The sequence below is a fragment of the Oryzias melastigma genome, linkage group LG15 (genome assembly GCF_002922805.2).
Source record: "Oryzias melastigma strain HK-1 linkage group LG15, ASM292280v2, whole genome shotgun sequence".
Taxonomy (NCBI): Eukaryota; Metazoa; Chordata; class Actinopteri; order Beloniformes; family Adrianichthyidae; genus Oryzias; species Oryzias melastigma.
In genome coordinates, this window is record NC_050526.1 from 26,128,145 (window position 1) to 26,143,772 (window position 15,628).

Here is a 15,628-nt window from a genome sequence, read left to right on the forward strand (position 1 = left end):
AATACTTCTGCTCCGTTATACACTTCCTAATTATCAATTTTCAAGGAGGGAATTTAACAACCCAATGCAGAGAAGATAAAGTTTTTGATTATTATTAAAAAAAAAATAAAATAAAAAAAATAAATAAAAAAAAGCTTATTTGTTTGTGTTTTTTCTTTGGTGAGAAAATAGAAATCCAGCACTTAAATACAACCACCAGCAGGGGGAGCCACTGTGCCTTCCTCTTTTGACAAAAAGAGCATCTAAATGTAAAGTATTACATCATAACAACGTATTTTTTAATGCAAGAGCGTGCACACGCACATTTAAAAGAATTTACAGGAAGTTGCATCATCTAGAGTTATTCTTTTAGAATTAAGCATAAACATGTTTTCTGTTTAATTTAATTCCTGCTCCTGTTAGTGAATGAGATCATTCCAACAAAATCTTGGACCAATTGTCCAAAATATCCATCCCAGACCCAAAACAAAGACGGCATTAAGACAAAAGAGAGTCAGACTAAGATAATCTGTTTAATCTGAGACGGTGATTTTGAGCAGATGGGGGAAGACAACAGGTCAGGATCAGGTCAATAAGTCAGCCTATCGACTGACGGATCAGGATTCAAGCAGAGGACTTCCGAAGCAGCACCAGAACTTCATGATCGAGCTCTGATTTGGATTTTTTACGTAACAAAACACACCTGATGCCGACTCAGCAGCTGTGAATGAAAGCCTGCACGTCACGCCACAGAGGAGGCTTGAGATATAAATAAAACAAAGTGAACCACTTTTGCTCCTTCTCTCTCTCATCCGATGATGCCCCCCCCCCCCCTTCTATTTCCACAGTCAGCAGCTCCCTGAGCGGCGGTCGCGTCCTCCTTCTCACAGAACAAAAACATCACCCCACCAGCAGCACCTGATCACCGTTTTCTGGGTCCCTCAGGCTCCCCTGAAGCGTGATTATGTTCATGTATTTGAGGCATGTGCCCGTGCACGTGCTCGGATGCTTCCACGCCACAAAAGCAAATGTGATCAGCGTTTGCTGCTTTTACTCCAGGTAAACAATGTGAGTATTTACTGAAAATCCTTTAAAATTAAGGTTTTTCTGCTTCATCTCAGCTTCACACATTTGGAGATGTTCAGGATCTCAAACTCACATATGTTCTTGAGAGGGACAGCGGGTCTGTCCTTGCTCCATGGACTCGTTGGCTCCCATCCTCGTTGAGCTCCGCGACCCCTTCCCCCCCCTTCCTGGTCCTGCTCCTCAGCGGCCGTCCACATCCACCTGCTACCTCCAAAACTCCCCCTTCCTATCCGACCGACTGAGATCCTGGCAGTGGAGGCAGAGCTGTGCTCCGTGGCTGCTGCAGTGCAGAGGATGAGCAGAGCCTCTTCACTTCCCGCACAGCATCCTCCGTTATCTCCCCCCCTCCACAGACCCTGGGGGGGTTCTCGCCACTCAACAAACAGAAATCTCCAAAAGCAAAGTGAAAATGGAAAATCCTGCTTCCTTGTTGCCTTGTGTCTGAAGGACCTCCTCTCGGTTTGGCTGCTGAAACCGCTGAGCTGCCGCTCTCACTGCCTCCTCCCCCCACTTTCCTCCTCATTCTCCCCTGACACCGGACTCCTGTGCCTTTAAAAAGACGAGCAGCTTTTTCCTCCCGTCTGCTCCCTCCATGCAGGAGAAGCAAACAATAGCCTGAGCCGGGGCTTTCTCCGGGCTGCACGGTGGCGCAGTGGTTAGCGCTCTTGCCTCACAGCGAGAAGGCCCCGGTTCGAATCCCGGCTGGGACCTTTCTGTGTGGAGTTTGCATGTTCTCCCCGTGCATGCGTGGGTTTTCACCGGGGACTCCGGCTTCCTCCCACCGTCCAAAACCATGCTTCATAGGTTAATTGGTGACTCTAAATTGTCCCTAGGTGTGAATGTGAGAGTGAATGTGTGTGTGATTGAGGCCCTGCGACGGACTGGCGACCTGTCCAGGGTGTACCCCGCCTTCGCCCTTCAGTAGCCGGGATAGGCTCCGGCACCCCGCGACCCCGAAAGGGAAGAAGCGGTCAAGAAGATGGATGGATGGATGGACGGGGCTTTCTCCTTCACTCTCAGACCCCCCCGATCTAACCTGATCCTTCAGTCAGCGTCTTAAAAAAAAAGGGGAAAAAAGAGATTTTTTTTCCTGTCAGCGTCCCCTCCGCCTTGAACTGTGATTTCTATTGAAAAATATTGTTTTTCTAAACAATGGAAGCTTCCAACATCCCAGCCAACCAGAGGGACGCCTGACGTAAACAAAAGACTCACTGAAACTGCCGTGGGAGTATGATAGTTTGACACTGTTAGGCTGTCATTCTTATGAGCTAATCGCTAAAACGTAAACCAGTGAAGCAAATCCAAGGGATTATTAAACTATTTAATCTGTCCCTCCAACCTGGAATAAATGATATTTATGATCTTTTTAATGTTTTATTTGCCCTGTACGTCTAGTGTCTCCCAATAGATGGCGCTCTACTAACAAATTGACCTTTATTTAGGTGCAGAAAGTTATTCTGCATTTATAGTGTTTGAAGATTTGTTGTTTTTCTCACATTCATGTGTCAGTTGGTCATTTTTCCGATCATTCCAACACCACATGAACACAGCATTTCTCAAAGTTTGAGTTTTTCCTTTAAGGACATCAACCCGTTGATGCAATTGCAACTAAAATGTGAACAAAAGTCATGGTCTTAGATAAAACCTACAACATTTTCTGTCCTAAAATACATGCATTTTGTTTTATTCAAAACTAAAGCACATTTTCATCCAGATTTCATGTTATTTCTTTCTCTCATAAAGTGAATTACCAAAACCTTCAATGCATTTCAACCCTTCTGTCTGTTTCAGAACAATCTGTGGCAACGTTTGCCCACTCCTGCTCTGCAATCATTAGTTTCATGAAAAATACTAATGGAAAAAAAATAAATCTGGAACAGTTGAAAAAAAATCTCCAGTAAAAAGCAAGAAAAACAGTGAAATTTGAGAACAAGTCTATTGTGCGCTCATGGGAAAGTGGGAAGTCAGGGTTCTCCACCAGAACTTGAGCTTTGACTCACAGAAAGTCACTGAAGTTTCAGGTGTCGCACCTTCACCTGTGAGAACAAAAACATCTGCCTGAAAGAGGAAAGTCCCCGTTTTGCTGCTCGACTTAAAAACCCTGCAGAAACTGAATCCTAACAAAGTAGAAAGACCCTCGTTTTTTAGGAAAAAATGGCTCATCTTCTGCCTTGAAAGAAAAATAATCTTCATAATTACATTTTTCAATACAAAAATAATCCCATCTTAGTGACTAGAAGTTTTTTTCCTAAAATAAGAACTCTCTGTCAGACTACTTTACTTGCAGATTTTTTGCTTTTACTACGAGATGTATTACTTTTTTAAAGAATTTTTAACGTATTTCTATAGAAGCTATTTTTGCAGTAATTAAACTAAAACTGGGTATCAGAAAAGCAGGAAATCTGCACGTGAACATGGAGTCCATTAACACATATTTGTAAAGAATATTGATGCAGTTCCAGCTGGATGTTTGTTGGTCGATCCTTTTGGAACCCCGGGGGAGTCCATTACCAACTTCCACTGCAGACCCCCACCATACAGACAGCATTGATTTCTGCTGCCAACTAGACCCCCCACTCCCAAACACGCTTAAAAAGCACCAAGTCCAATACTCCTTTTAGACGTTTTTTTTTTCTTTTTTTTCTCATCGTGTTGCAGCTCTTAGAGTCTGAAACTCAACATCTACTGGCGAAAATGAAATATTCAACGAACTCGGGCACCGGAGGATGTGGCAGGTTTTCCTGAAAGATTCATAACGGCTCTCAAGTAGAAATAAGGTCACAATGATTCACAAGCTGCAGCTTGCTGAGGGCTCATTCCACTGCAGAATATACAGCTGCTGTTTCCACGTAAATATGTCCAACAGACTGAAGACTCAGGCATACAGCTAATTAAAATAACTTTCATTCCAGAAAACTGGATAGATGTTGGCAAACAGAAAAGTATTATGATATTTGAACATCAGAAGCTTCAAATTAAAATTTAAAACCACGTCTGACACTTAGTGAACATTAGTTTTAAAGACCCAATCCAATGAAAATTGTGTTTAACATGTTCTTGTGGCATTTTCTGAAGGTGGAGGACATATTTGAAGAAAAATACTCTTTAAAAGAAACACTGCAAACAGCCTTTAAATATAGCAAAAGAAGATCAAAGTGGGACTTTAAGGTAAAATTACAAAAGTAATATATGTACATTTATGTTGAACCTAAAATCATGGTTTTGTCGGCAGAAATCTTTAAAAATCACATCTAAAAATACCAACACAAGAAAAAAAAAGCTTTGAAATGCTAAAAAGAATATCTGTTGTTTAAAGGAAAAACCACCCAATTCAAAGAGGGACATTAACTCCTAATCAGGAAGGCAGATCTGTAGATGTGTGTGAACTTCTCAGTGGCATGGAAGCACTCAGAAATCTGGCACAGCCGCTCTGCAAGCAATCAGCAGCAACAAGAGCCATTTTTGAAGAAATCCGGAGAAAGAACTCCACTTAAATGTAGACCATGATAGCCATCAACCCGCCATTAACCTCAATCACTCCAAAAGAGGAAAGTTCAAACTGTTCTGCTGTAAGATTTGACAAAAAAGACGTGATTTTGGTGGAATGAGAGGAGAAATCTCTAGAAGAGGACATTTATGAAGTGTGTAGAAGTCAAAGGTTCATTTAGGATAATCGTTTAGCCCCAAAACTGGGCTGCCTTGATGTTCAGTTTAACTTCTAACTAGTAATTATTCTAGAATTGTTCTTAAACTACTGTTTACTTTTGGAGCTCAATAAACAAAGACTCAAAGCTTCTAGGGAGGAACATATTTGCTGCAGACATTACAGGTTTGTCACCATTTCTCAGCATTACCTTCATGTTTTCCGCTTTCCTGCTTTGCATAAAACTTGCATAAAGACGTTTGTGTGTTTAAAAAAAGTTTCCACCTGCGCACAAAAATCCAATAATTAGTTCAGGGCAGTGTTACCTCACAGGATTTTCAAATGGATCAAAAAAGTAGGATTATTAGTGACAAAAAGAAAAAAAAACAGAAGATGAAATCTTTTTAAGCAGTCAGTGAATGCATCATCCATTAGAGATGGAGACTTGAGTCTCACATGCAGATGCTGGACTTCAAACTTGAGGATTTTTATTTGTTTATTAGTTTTCAACACCAGAATATTATTGTTAACTCTGAAAATAAAAGCTGTGCTTAGAATTATTTCACACATGCAAAAACGGAATCTTAAAAGAGCAAAAATTTTTATTTCTAAGGACCCTGGCTGTGCAGTGCTGAAACACTAAGCTGTTTAAAAACAGTTTAATGACAATTTATTGAGTTAATATTCGTTTAGCTATAAGTTTTATTATTTCAGACTTAAAATCACAACTACAGACTTGACTTGCAAAGAGAGACTTGTGAGCACATCTCTGGTATCAGGACAGCCAAGGCTGGCAGTGAAACGGGACACATACTCCCTCTGGTGGCTGTAAAAGGCATCACACGTGGAAGTGGCTGAGTCATTCTGTTCATAAAGAACGTGGAATAAGAATAAAAACAAAACTTGCAGAAAAAAGTCCCTTTTATGTTCCTTGGATGGCTACAGAGAAAGATTTAATGCTGAAGTAATATGAGTGTCATCAAACATAAACTCACCAATCACTTCACTCCATACAGATGCTAATGAATGCTAACTTTGAATGTAAGCAGAGTTTATGGTTTTATGGTTTACATATAAAAATGTTTAAAAAATCCCCAATCTTTGAAGTTTTTCAGGTCCTGAGGGACAGAGATGATTTTTAAAAACTCCCTTTTACGTCTTAGGTGAGCTAATACTATTCACACTAAAGCAGCACATTTCACCCGAGGATCTTGAGATGTTTCTGTTTGAATCACTCCGATTATTCACACTTCTACAAACCGCATGCGAATGTTCAACCGCCTGCTGCTGCAGCATCCGTGACGATTTTGGTGTGAATTTGGCACATCTTTCTTTTCTCTGTAACCTAATGTGGCGTCAGCTCGGCGTTTTGTTTTTTTTATTTTTTATATAAGATAGACTGTGAGTTTTAGTGCAAAAATGAAAACATTTCATCTATGTTTTAGTTTAATTTCCATGTGTTTCAGAACACAGACACTAACCTGCATCCATCAACTAAAAGGGATAATACGTGACTCCACTTTCATGTCATTTATAGTTACTTATTCAATTTGTTAGTTGAGTAAAAATTATTTGTTTCTGGCAAATTTCAAACCCTGTATTCCAACATTCAAGATATTTTACTGTGAGGATCTTTTAACTTCTCTTTGCTCCTCAGTTTTCAGAGGGTTTCTCAAAATCAGCACAGTGGAGAATTTGTTTGTCTCATTTAGAACTAGGATCTAGAAATAAGGAAATTATTATTAAAATTATTGAAAATCATTTTGCTCCAAACTCTTGACAATAAAAAACTTGGTGTAAGAAACAAAAAACTCAAATCTTTAGTTACATTTTAAGGAGGTTATTTTAAAATTCAATAAAAGTTAGACTGACATTCATCGTCATGATTTAGAAAACAAATATTTTGATTTCTGTTCTAAGAATAGGTGCTAGTTTCTGATTTTATGAGAATTTATTGAGATGTTCCAACTTGTATTAACATTCTAATTTTCTTTACATTTTGTCCTATAATGAGTCATTTTCACTTCTTACACTAATTTTGTTTTTCAAATCTCTGTATCAAAATCAACAACAATTTGGTTAATAAAAACTAAAAAAATACAGACCATTTTATTTGACCAATCAAAAAAATACTTATTATTGGGATAGAATTCAATTTGAAGTAAGCCTCTAGTTAACTTTTAGAGCTCATTTTCCCCCTTTTTAATGTTTTTTTTTCTTAGATTTTATATCTTATAAGAATTCCATCTATTCATCTTCTTCTGCTCATCCTGGACCAGGTCGTGGGGGCAGCTGTCTAAGCTAAGATGCCCAGACTTCCCTCTCCCCAACCACTTCCTCCAGTTCCTTTGGAGGGATGCCGAAGCGTTCCCAGGCCAGCCGAGAGACGTAGTCTCTCCAGCATGTCCTGAGTCTTCCCCGGGGCCTCTGCCCAGTGGGACATGCCCGGAACACCTCTCCAGGGAGGCGTCCAGACCAGATACCAGATTAACTGGCTCCTGTTGATGTGAAGGAGAAGTGGTTCTACTCCGAGCAGCCTCCAGGTGACCGAGCTTCACACCCAATCTGTAAGGGCTCATTTGTATTCAGGACTTGTTCTGTCTGTCATGATCCAGAGTGTATTGGAACAAAGATCAACCGGTCCTATAAGACTTCTTGTTAACTAAAGATGACTTATATCAACAAATAATTATACTAATCACTATTGATTTTCTTTGTAAGATTATTTTTTTTTTTTACTATTTTTAGACTTTTTTAGCATAGTTTATGTCCTAAACTGAATATACTACTAGAATATATGTATAAAAAAATACTTTAAAAAATTTTGTCTTTTTTTCTTATTATTCTTTCCAAATGAACTGTGTGCAACCATTTTTCCTTGTTTGACATGAGCAAAGACTTAACAAACTTGATGTCATCTATAGCAGTCACCTCTTTTCATCTTTTTAAAGTCTTCAAAGCCCTCATACCTCACACCCAACAAACCAAACTTCTCTAGTAAGAATGACTGAATGATTTCAAATGTAATCTCTAAGAATCATTAAGGTCAGAGAGTGTGCAGATGTCGGGTTAATGCTCCTGTTTGCTCTGAGCCGTCGGGCTGGAAGGATAAGGGATCAGCTAACTTTCTAGTTTACCTTCAGCACATAACGGATTCAGATTAAAGTCTGTCAGAAAACTGTGAGTGAGGAACAAAAGGAAGTAGAAAAAGAAGGAGAAACGAGTGAAAAAATAAATGATTTCTACCTTAGAAGGATGTTGCAGGGAGCAGCAGAAGAGGAGCAAAGGTCCTCAGGATGGTCAGCTAAAGGTGGAGGAGTGGTTGCAGGAGGAAGAAAGCAGGAGGGTGGGGTTGGTAGAGCTTCACAAGGGAGAAGAGTAAAGGGCTCTGTGGCGTCTTGGAGGTGGGTGGGGAAGGCAGACAGGCAGGGCTGCGGAGTAGGAGGTTCAGGGTGACCTCCGTCCGCCTGCTCAGCAAGGGGGGATCTGTAGGGGAGGGACCGCAAAACATCAACACACAGACCAAAACAAGAAGCTTAATGGATCCTAACATCATTTCCTGCCGTGTTCCACTTCAAACAACTTCTAAAGCTAGCTTACCTGAGCGCTGAAAAAAACCTGATTTTGTGTCAGTGTCTGAACCCAGTAGCGACTTGAAAAGTAAAACGCTGGCTCCAACCATCCCAAAAATATCTTATCAGACTCAGACCGTGAACCCAAGTCATCTGCAGAGGAGCAGCCCGGCTCTGTCATCATTGAACACCTGGTGGAGTGGATTTGCTCCTGATCCACGCTGGTCTTATCAGCAGTGGTAGGCTCTCTAATCTGACAGGCAGCGCAGTGGACGCCCATGCAACTGTTGGAGAATGTCTCCCATTTAGCTCTAAAAATACCACAGTAGCCACTTCAGCTAATTGGATCTTCATAGCTCCTTTTATGAAGCAAATATAGCTTACGCTGTTAAAGTCAGCTGTGTATGGAACACACCTTGAAATGTCCTGTCCAGGTTATTTCAGGCTGAGAACCGAGCTCCTTCATCAACAAAGGTCCTTAAAAAGAGGCCATCTACTGTACAGTTCCTCACCTGTTCTCTGGCAATTCCAAGAACAAAAACTCATCGTTTTGTATTTTGTCTGAGTGAGACAAAATACAAAATTTTGATTAGGTGCCAGTTTGAAAGAGTCAGAGTCTTGCAGCAAAGCTGAACTTTGGTGGCTCATTAGGAAATAATAACTAACCCAATTACAACACAGTTTGAGTGAACCGTCACGAGAATCACTGCCGGACAAAAGCCGAAGAACAAGACGCTAGTGGGAAAGTGAACTTTTCCCTGATTGTGTTAAGCATTTATGTGGAGATCATGTCAGCTGACTGTCAGGTCAACAGCTGGTGATGTCGACATTCAAACCCCGCCCTCTAACATGCAGTCATGGCTCTTTCTAACACAACTTAAATAAAATACTGTAATAAATTAAAGCTGCGAGCAGAGCTTTATGGTTTGTAGAATATACCCAATTTTTAAAAAGAATCTGCAAAAAATAATTTTTAGATTTACATGGCAACTTAAGTTTATTATTAACCCCACCCACATTCCTCATATGTTCATATTGTATGTCATATCTTTTTGTTCGGCTTGAGACAACGATTCATGTGTTGCATATTCACAATATAACAGCGTTTAAAATCTACCAAATGTAAAACTAGCAACTTTTCCCAAGTAGCTTCTCAATGATGCTCAAGGACTTTGGAGGTGATAGATATATATTCCTTGGAGGAGTTTAAATTTGTACTAAAGGTGATTTTTTTTTATTCAAGATGGCAATCTCTTCCTTAGGTCAAAGGTCAATTAACCAGTTTTTTTTCCATATTATGGGACATTTTTAAAATTGTCAAATTTCACACAGTGCCTCAAGATTTGACGCAAATGTTGTTGCGAATGTATCTACAATTCCTAAGAGCCATCCCATAATAATACTAAAACTTCTTTTGGATATCCCTAACTCATGCGTTTTGGTTTCGTTTGTGGATTTTGAAGAGTTTTTTATTATTATTATTACTTATTAGCCATATAAGAGATTTATTCCCTATTCATTGTTTTAAGTTTAATGTGTGAAGTCAAATTCATTTTCGTAAGGTACTAGATCTGTGCCCTTTTTATTGATCTTTTCAGTGGTAAGGGTGATACTTTTGCTCAAAGGTGCAGTAAAAAATAATGAAAACAGTCTGGTCCTTTAGTCCAGGACTACTGCATGAAAAGATTAAATATCAGTTCCAATTCTGTAATTTGATGAACATCTGGAGGTTTAGATTGTGTTTTTTTTCACAAGCAACAACCTCCCAATGTGTCCAGGTGGGAGTTTGAGGAACACACCTCTAACTTTTGATCATCAGAAACCATCTGATCATCCAATTCTTTATTATAAATCACAAATATTATTGTAAAGTGTTGCTTTAAATGTGTTGTATTAAATAAGCAAACTCGTGATAAGTATTTAAAGTATTGCATGCATTCTTCCTCATTCATTTCATTCCCCCTGGTTTCAAGGATGTTTTAAGTCCAGTTATTGAAACCGGAAAAAAACTAACAATTCACACATATAAATACAAATATGTATCCCCATGGGCCGCCAAAGGCAAATTAACCCATAGTTACCATGGCAACGGCTCTACTTGTAGTTTTATGTGGGTAAAAAAAACAACCTGTTACTTCCTTTTAACTCCAACATTATGTCGCACCTCTGACTAATTTAGATGTAAAACTCCAGGAAGGACCGTCACATTAAACTTCAGACTGAAATATTTTAAACACTTTCAAATAAATGTTCAAGTTAAAAATACTTTAGCTTTCAATCCCAGGGGGCTTTTTGAATCCACTTGGAACTTATCCAATATTTTTTTCCATTAAGGAAGAAGGCCGAGCGTGTTCTAACATGTAAAGGTGCGTGTCGTTTTCATGCACAGACAACTTTCCGTTTGTCCCTCCCCTCTGTCCATCTGCTCAGGTCACCGGTGTATTTACCTACGGACCATCTGCCGCCTGAAAGGATTTAAGCACCTACTGTCGATCACCGGAACAACAAGCAGCTTTCTGTTAACTCACCCAGATGCCAACCATGAGTGGACCCGCCACACGACTTCTGAGGAAACTCCGGCAAACGACTCCTCGTGAAACTCCCTTCTATTCCATTACAGAGGAGCTGCTGAGCTCACGTCTCGGTCCTTCTCCCCTGCGCTGCCTCCCGTCATACACGCCACACCACATGCTCAAGTGTTTCTGTGAACTCTGGCTTTTGTTCCAGTCTGTCTGCTCTGTGCAAATGACTTCAGCGGGACCGTGTTCCTGCCCAAATTCCTCCCACTGCAGGCTTAAGTTCACAAAGCCGCACAGACTGAGCAGGACTGACAGCTAGGACAGCCTCTGGGGGCGGAGGGAAAAAAACAACATATGCACAGACAGACACACGTCGTCATATTTCTGTCTCTACCACATGTATGCCCGTGTAACTTTATCCCCTGATCATAGAAGGGAACGGCCATGCCGGGCTTCCTCTGTTGTGTCTGATTGAAGCTGCGGCGGGACAAGTGTGGAGAGTGACATGCAGCAAGTGCTACTGCGGCATGCGAGCGGCACCTCGGCATGCAGCAACAGGAAAGGAGGGATAACGGAGAGACCGGGAAGGACTTAGACCACGAGTCTGCAGCCTTTCAGGCTAAAAGAACTGTTAGGTCCAGTTTCTCACTGACCAGAACCCAGTAAGAGGTGTGAAGATCTGCTTTATTGTTAAAAAAAAAAAAACACCTTGATTAAGTTTTTGTCTGTATTTAGCCATTTGTATATGAAATAAAGCTTTTAGGGTGTTTGTAAGTGTGTGTGTGAGAGTATGCAGGTTGTGTGTGTGTGCTGGTGAACAAGCATTAGCAGGACAAATGATAAGAATACACACAACACTGGAGGGTCATTTGGGACAGTGTCCTGCTTTTGTGTGCATTAAGCCATTTATTTATGAAATATAGCTTTTAAGATCTGAGTAGGTGTGTGTGTGCGTGTGGGGGGGGGGGGTGCAAGTGTTGTTTGTGTAGGTGTATATCTAGGTGTGTGTGCTGATGTGTGTGTAAGTGTGCTGTGCATGTATATAGATGTGCAGGTGTGTGTAGGCGTGCGTGTTTGTAAATTTACAGGTGTGTGTGTTTTTGTGTAGGTGTGTGCATGTAGGTATGTTTTCAGGAGTGAGTGTGTAGATGAGCAGATGTGGGTGTGCTTGTGTGTGTCCAGGTCTGTGTATGTAGATGAGCATGTGTGTGTGTGTAGGTGTGTATGTAGTTGTATGGTGCAGGTGTCTGTTTGTAGATGTGTGTATATTTGCAGGTGTGTTTGTTAATGTGCAAGTGTGTGTAGACGTGCAGGTGTGTATGGGTACATGTTAGAAACTGTCTGACCCCCAAAAGAAGGTTTGTGTGTATTGATGTGTCCAAGTGAGCGTGTATATGTGGGTGCTTGTGCGTGTAGGTTTGTGGATCTGTGAATTAGAGATTTTTGTGTGGCCTTTGACTTTTTCTGGCAATCAAATGCTTTTATATTCCACATGTTAAAAATGACACATATGATAATCTTTCTACCCTAGCAGTGTACCGCCCACATGGAAACATGAGCAAAAACAAAGTATCACTTTTTCTTATGATGAAGTTCCTCTTGGAAAAGTCATTACTTTTTTAGTGATAAAAGGATAGGTTAGGGCAGGGGTAGGGAACCCTGGTCCTCGAGAGCCACCTTCCTGAATTTTTTCCAACATACCCTGCTCTGGCATGTTCTTATTAAACACCAGAACCAGGTAATCAGACATTAGTAGGGACTCATGACAATTACCTGGTCCAGGTGTGTCCAGCCAATAAGAACATGCCAGAGCAGGGTATATTGGAAAACATGGGTCAGGGTATTTTTTTTTCTACAACTTAGCATGGCGGTGGGTCACTTTTTACTCTTAAAACAGCACAAGAGTTAAAAATGCAAAATAGTCAAGTCAAACATGACTTTTTTTTAAATCAATTGTGGCTTTGTTACATCTTAATTCGTTTTCTCATTTTACATTGGAATATGAACATGAAAACTTTGATGTAGAATCAAATTATTTTTAAATCTATACATGTAAATGCAGTTTTTTTTACTTTAAGGACTTTGTCTCTGAATAGAAACTAGACACTGTTGTGCAGCAGAACACAGTAAATTTAACCTTACACTATTGTTTTATTCAGTTAACTGACATGTTAAAAATCTAAACATACAGGACAAAGATAATTAACTAAAACAAATAAATCCAACCATTGTTTATTCAAATGTAGGAATTTTTTTAAGCCAAAGAGGCACAATGGAGGAATTAAACAGCCCCATGTGGCTCCAGAGCCTCAGGTTTCAGACCCCTGACATAGACCAAGTAAAAGAAAGTCTGAGGACTCGCTGCTTTCACTTCCACTTTAAATGTTTAAACACTCCGCCGCAAATGTATATATTCGCTAAAAGAGTAGCATACACTTGACATCAATCAAGCTGGAGCTGTTGAGATGGCTGCATAAATAGATTGCAAGGAAAATGAAGACGACAAGTGAACTGTATTTAACCGGGAAGAAAAAAAACTGTGAAAATCTGTAAAAACTGGAGCCGATTTGTCCAATCTGACAGCAGATAGAAGCAAGCCAACCAGACATCCTGCAAGCGTCTGAAAACCAACAAATCCATTTAAACGTGTGACAGGCAGGTCTGTGTGGGAGCTGCTGAGCTGTAAATCCCAGCCCCCCCTCTGAGATTCACGGCTTTAAAATGAGCTGCGATAGTTCCTAAAATGTTCTGTGAGAACAGAGACGGTTACTGTACGGGAAAGCTTTGCTTACATGATGACTGAGTTGATTTAAACAACAGCTTTCTTCTTAAATAATACGGACTAAAACAGGACTTGTTTTCTGTAACCCAGATCATTGCTGAGCTCTGACACTATTAAAGACCCACTCCGATCATCTTTTGATCTTTTTTCAAAGCGTTGCCAGTGGTCTTTTAGTTATTATTCATAATTAACTTATAATTAATTATGATTCATTTAGCCAATCTGCAGAGCGGCAGGAGTTCATTAGAAACCCAGCTCTGAGTTTTAGGTGAGACTGTTGGCGTGGATCAACCTAGTAGATATACTCTTGTACCTTTGAGGTACTTACAGGGTATGTATGTGGTATTTACATGGTACTTTTTTGATACCTACTGGGTAGTTACTTACTTTTTGCACTAACTCGGTACTTACATGATACTTGCTGTGTATTTAAGTGGTACTATTTGAATCATACGTATGTGATATTTTCTGGGCATTTATTTGTACTCACTAGGTTTTAACATAGTACCTATAGGGTATTTACATGTCGTGTTAATGTGTATCTTGTCTAAATACAAATAAGAACAGTCTAAGTACAAATAAAGTAACTTTAATTTACTTTGTCTCTTTCATTGTATTCACCAATTCCAAAAAGATAGTACGTAAACAGAAACTACTTTTACAGTACAAAAAAGTACCATGTAAATACCACTTCAATACACTGTAAGTACTGTGCTGTAAAAGGAAGAGTTACCCAAGTGAGTGTATCAGAATGGAGCGGACAAATACAGGGGATTTTCTACGTCACAAATACGCTCTTTTACAGGTGGCATTTTTCTCGTCTGCTCCTGATTCACAGCGATTTGAATAAAGATTTACCGGTACTCATAAATGCAGTTTTAAGCGTAATTTTCTTCATGCATGTCATCCAACATCAGGAAAAGAGCATATTAAAAAACACCAAAAATAAGATTTTCATTGGAGTGGGTCTTTAAAGCTGTTCCAACTGAATGACAATGGGGACGTTTTTAAGGAAAGATTACAGCGACTAAAATGATCTTTAAAATCAGGAATTCATATATGGAGGCATGGAAATAAATGGAAGTCACATCTAACAGGATCACAAAAAATCTAATGAAAAAGTTCATAAATCATTTTTTTTCTTTTCCACAGTAACTTACCCCCCGTGTTGTAGCTCAAGAGCTTCCTCAGCAGTTTCTACCAGCTCAGGAGGTGAGACATCCTCTGGTTCTTCTGGTTGGTTCTTTTCTTGATCTTCAAACTTTGGTGTCTTTTCATGCAATACTTCTTCCTGATCTGTTGGGATCCTTTTCACCGTTTCAGTTGGAATTATGACCTCAGCCCGATCGTCTGCTGCTTCGGACGGTCTCCATTCAGATCCTTGAAGCTTCTCTGGAGGAACTTCACTTTTGGTTGGTTCTGACGGCTTGCTTTGTTCTGTTGCTTCTTCTAGGAGCTCTGAGCTCTGTACTGCAGTTTGCTGTGGGAGATCTACTGTGTTTTCCAAAGACTCTGGGAGGTCCACCGGCCTGTTTAATAGATTCAGAGATTCAGAATTTTCTGGCGTCTCCTCTGCTGCCTGATCCTGTGGTGGGATCTCTTCTTCCCTCAGAAGACCGTCCTTTACCTCCGAGGGAGTTAAAAAAGTTAGCTGAGGAGAGTCCAGAGATGGGAGAGGCCTGAAAAAAGGCAAACCAAACAGAAGAGGTTAGGATAATTCAGTTTATAAACAACAAGCTCAAGAAATGACAGATAAATGTAAAACCCGTGAGTCTCAGCAGGAACAGAGAAACGGGACTTGTGTGTGTGTGGGTGTGTGTGGGTGTGTGTGTGTGTTGAAGGAGGTGTTTTGTGTGAGAAGAGGCTCATTCTTGCTCTGGAGACCAGAGACGATGTCACAGCTGAAGTCACTCTTTGAATAGAATGAGCTGCATTGCTTCTATCAGCGAGCGCAGTCATCTGACCGAGCTCGGGTCAATGCAAACCTCTGTGTTTCATTAAAATTCACCATGTTTTCCACAATACTGGCCTGAACAATAGAGAAAGC

The 15,628-nt window shown here is 40.2% G+C and overlaps 1 protein-coding gene across 8 annotated transcripts in view; it reads right to left on the reverse strand.

Annotated features, from left to right (window-relative positions):
• The window catches only part of tacc2 (transforming, acidic coiled-coil containing protein 2), a 39,221-nt gene that overhangs the window by 18,563 nt on the left and 5,030 nt on the right, over positions 1 to 15,628 (reverse strand). For 7 of the 8 annotated variants that reach the window (XM_024298094.2, XM_024298093.2, XM_036215372.1 and 4 more), the window contains exons 2-3: positions 14,742 to 15,260; positions 7,955 to 8,194 (exon numbers count right to left, since the gene is read on the reverse strand). In XM_024298094.2, the coding sequence (XP_024153862.2) occupies positions 7,955 to 8,194; positions 14,742 to 15,260 (759 nt within the window). The remainder of the gene's footprint in view (positions 1 to 7,954; positions 8,195 to 14,741; positions 15,261 to 15,628) is intronic. The other variant, XM_024298095.2, reaches the window with a different exon arrangement.